Source organism: Onychostruthus taczanowskii, unplaced genomic scaffold (genome assembly GCF_017590055.1).
Source record: "Onychostruthus taczanowskii isolate IOZ18803 unplaced genomic scaffold, ASM1759005v1 scaffold4761, whole genome shotgun sequence".
Lineage (NCBI taxonomy): Eukaryota > Metazoa > Chordata > Aves > Passeriformes > Passeridae > Onychostruthus > Onychostruthus taczanowskii.
Window position 1 is genome coordinate 1 of NW_024502305.1, and position 650 is coordinate 650.

At 67.4% G+C, this 650-nt stretch overlaps 1 protein-coding gene across 1 annotated transcript; it reads left to right on the top strand.

Annotated features, from left to right (window-relative positions):
• The first annotated feature begins 21 nt into the window (after positions 1–21).
• Positions 22–613, top strand: LOC121341369 (kinesin-like protein KIF3C). The gene is made up of 3 exons (XM_041414820.1): positions 22–178; positions 267–389; positions 491–613. The coding sequence occupies exons 1-3, from the start codon at positions 80–82 to the stop codon at positions 611–613; spliced, it is 345 nt and encodes a 114-aa protein (XP_041270754.1). The 5' UTR covers positions 22–79.
• The last annotated feature ends 37 nt before the right edge of the window (positions 614–650 follow it).

Genomic DNA, 650 nt, shown 5'->3' on the forward strand with positions numbered 1-650 from the left:
TGGCGAGGGGCAAAGCCCACGGGCAGGGGTGGGGGTGCCAGCCCTGCCCCCTGCCCTGAGCCCCCGTCCCCTCCAGGCCATGGAGAGCAAGCTGCTGATCGGGGGCAGGACCATCGTGGACCACACCAACGAGCAGCAGAAGATGCTGGAGCTGAGGCGGCAGGAGATCGCCGAGCAGGTACCGGGGGGTGACGGGGGTGTCCTGGGGTCCCTCCCCGTCCCCATCCCGGTTCCAGCCGTGTCCCTGCCCCCCCCACCCCCCCCAGAAACGCCGGGAACGTGAGATGCAGCAGGAGATGCTGCTGAGGGACGAGGAGACCATGGAGCTGCGCGAGACCTACACGTCCCTGCAGCAGGAGGTGGAGATCAAAACCAAGAAGCTCAAGAAGGTGAGAGCACGGCGGGTGGGGACAGGGACGGGGATGAGGGGGTCCCTCCCCAGGGCTCCCAGCCCCGGGGGCAGGGCTGAGCTGCTGCTGTCCCCTCCCAGCTCTACGCCAAGCTGCAGGCTGTGAAGGCCGAGATCCAGGACCAGCACGACGAGTACATCCGCGTGCGCCAGGACCTGGAGGAGGCCCAGAACGAGCAGACCCGGGAGCTGAAGCTCAAGTAGGTGTTGGGGAGGGGTTTGGGGGTCTTGGCTTGAAGAA

Coding starts and splice junctions, on each gene's coding strand:
- LOC121341369 (XM_041414820.1), top strand. CDS start 80: ATGGAGAGCAAGCTGCTGATCGGGGGCAGGACCATCGTGGACCACACC. Junction 179..266: donor GGCAGGAGATCGCCGAGCAG/GTACCGGGGGGT, acceptor CACCCCCCCCAG/AAACGCCGGGAACGTGAGAT. Junction 390..490: donor AAACCAAGAAGCTCAAGAAG/GTGAGAGCACGG, acceptor GTCCCCTCCCAG/CTCTACGCCAAGCTGCAGGC.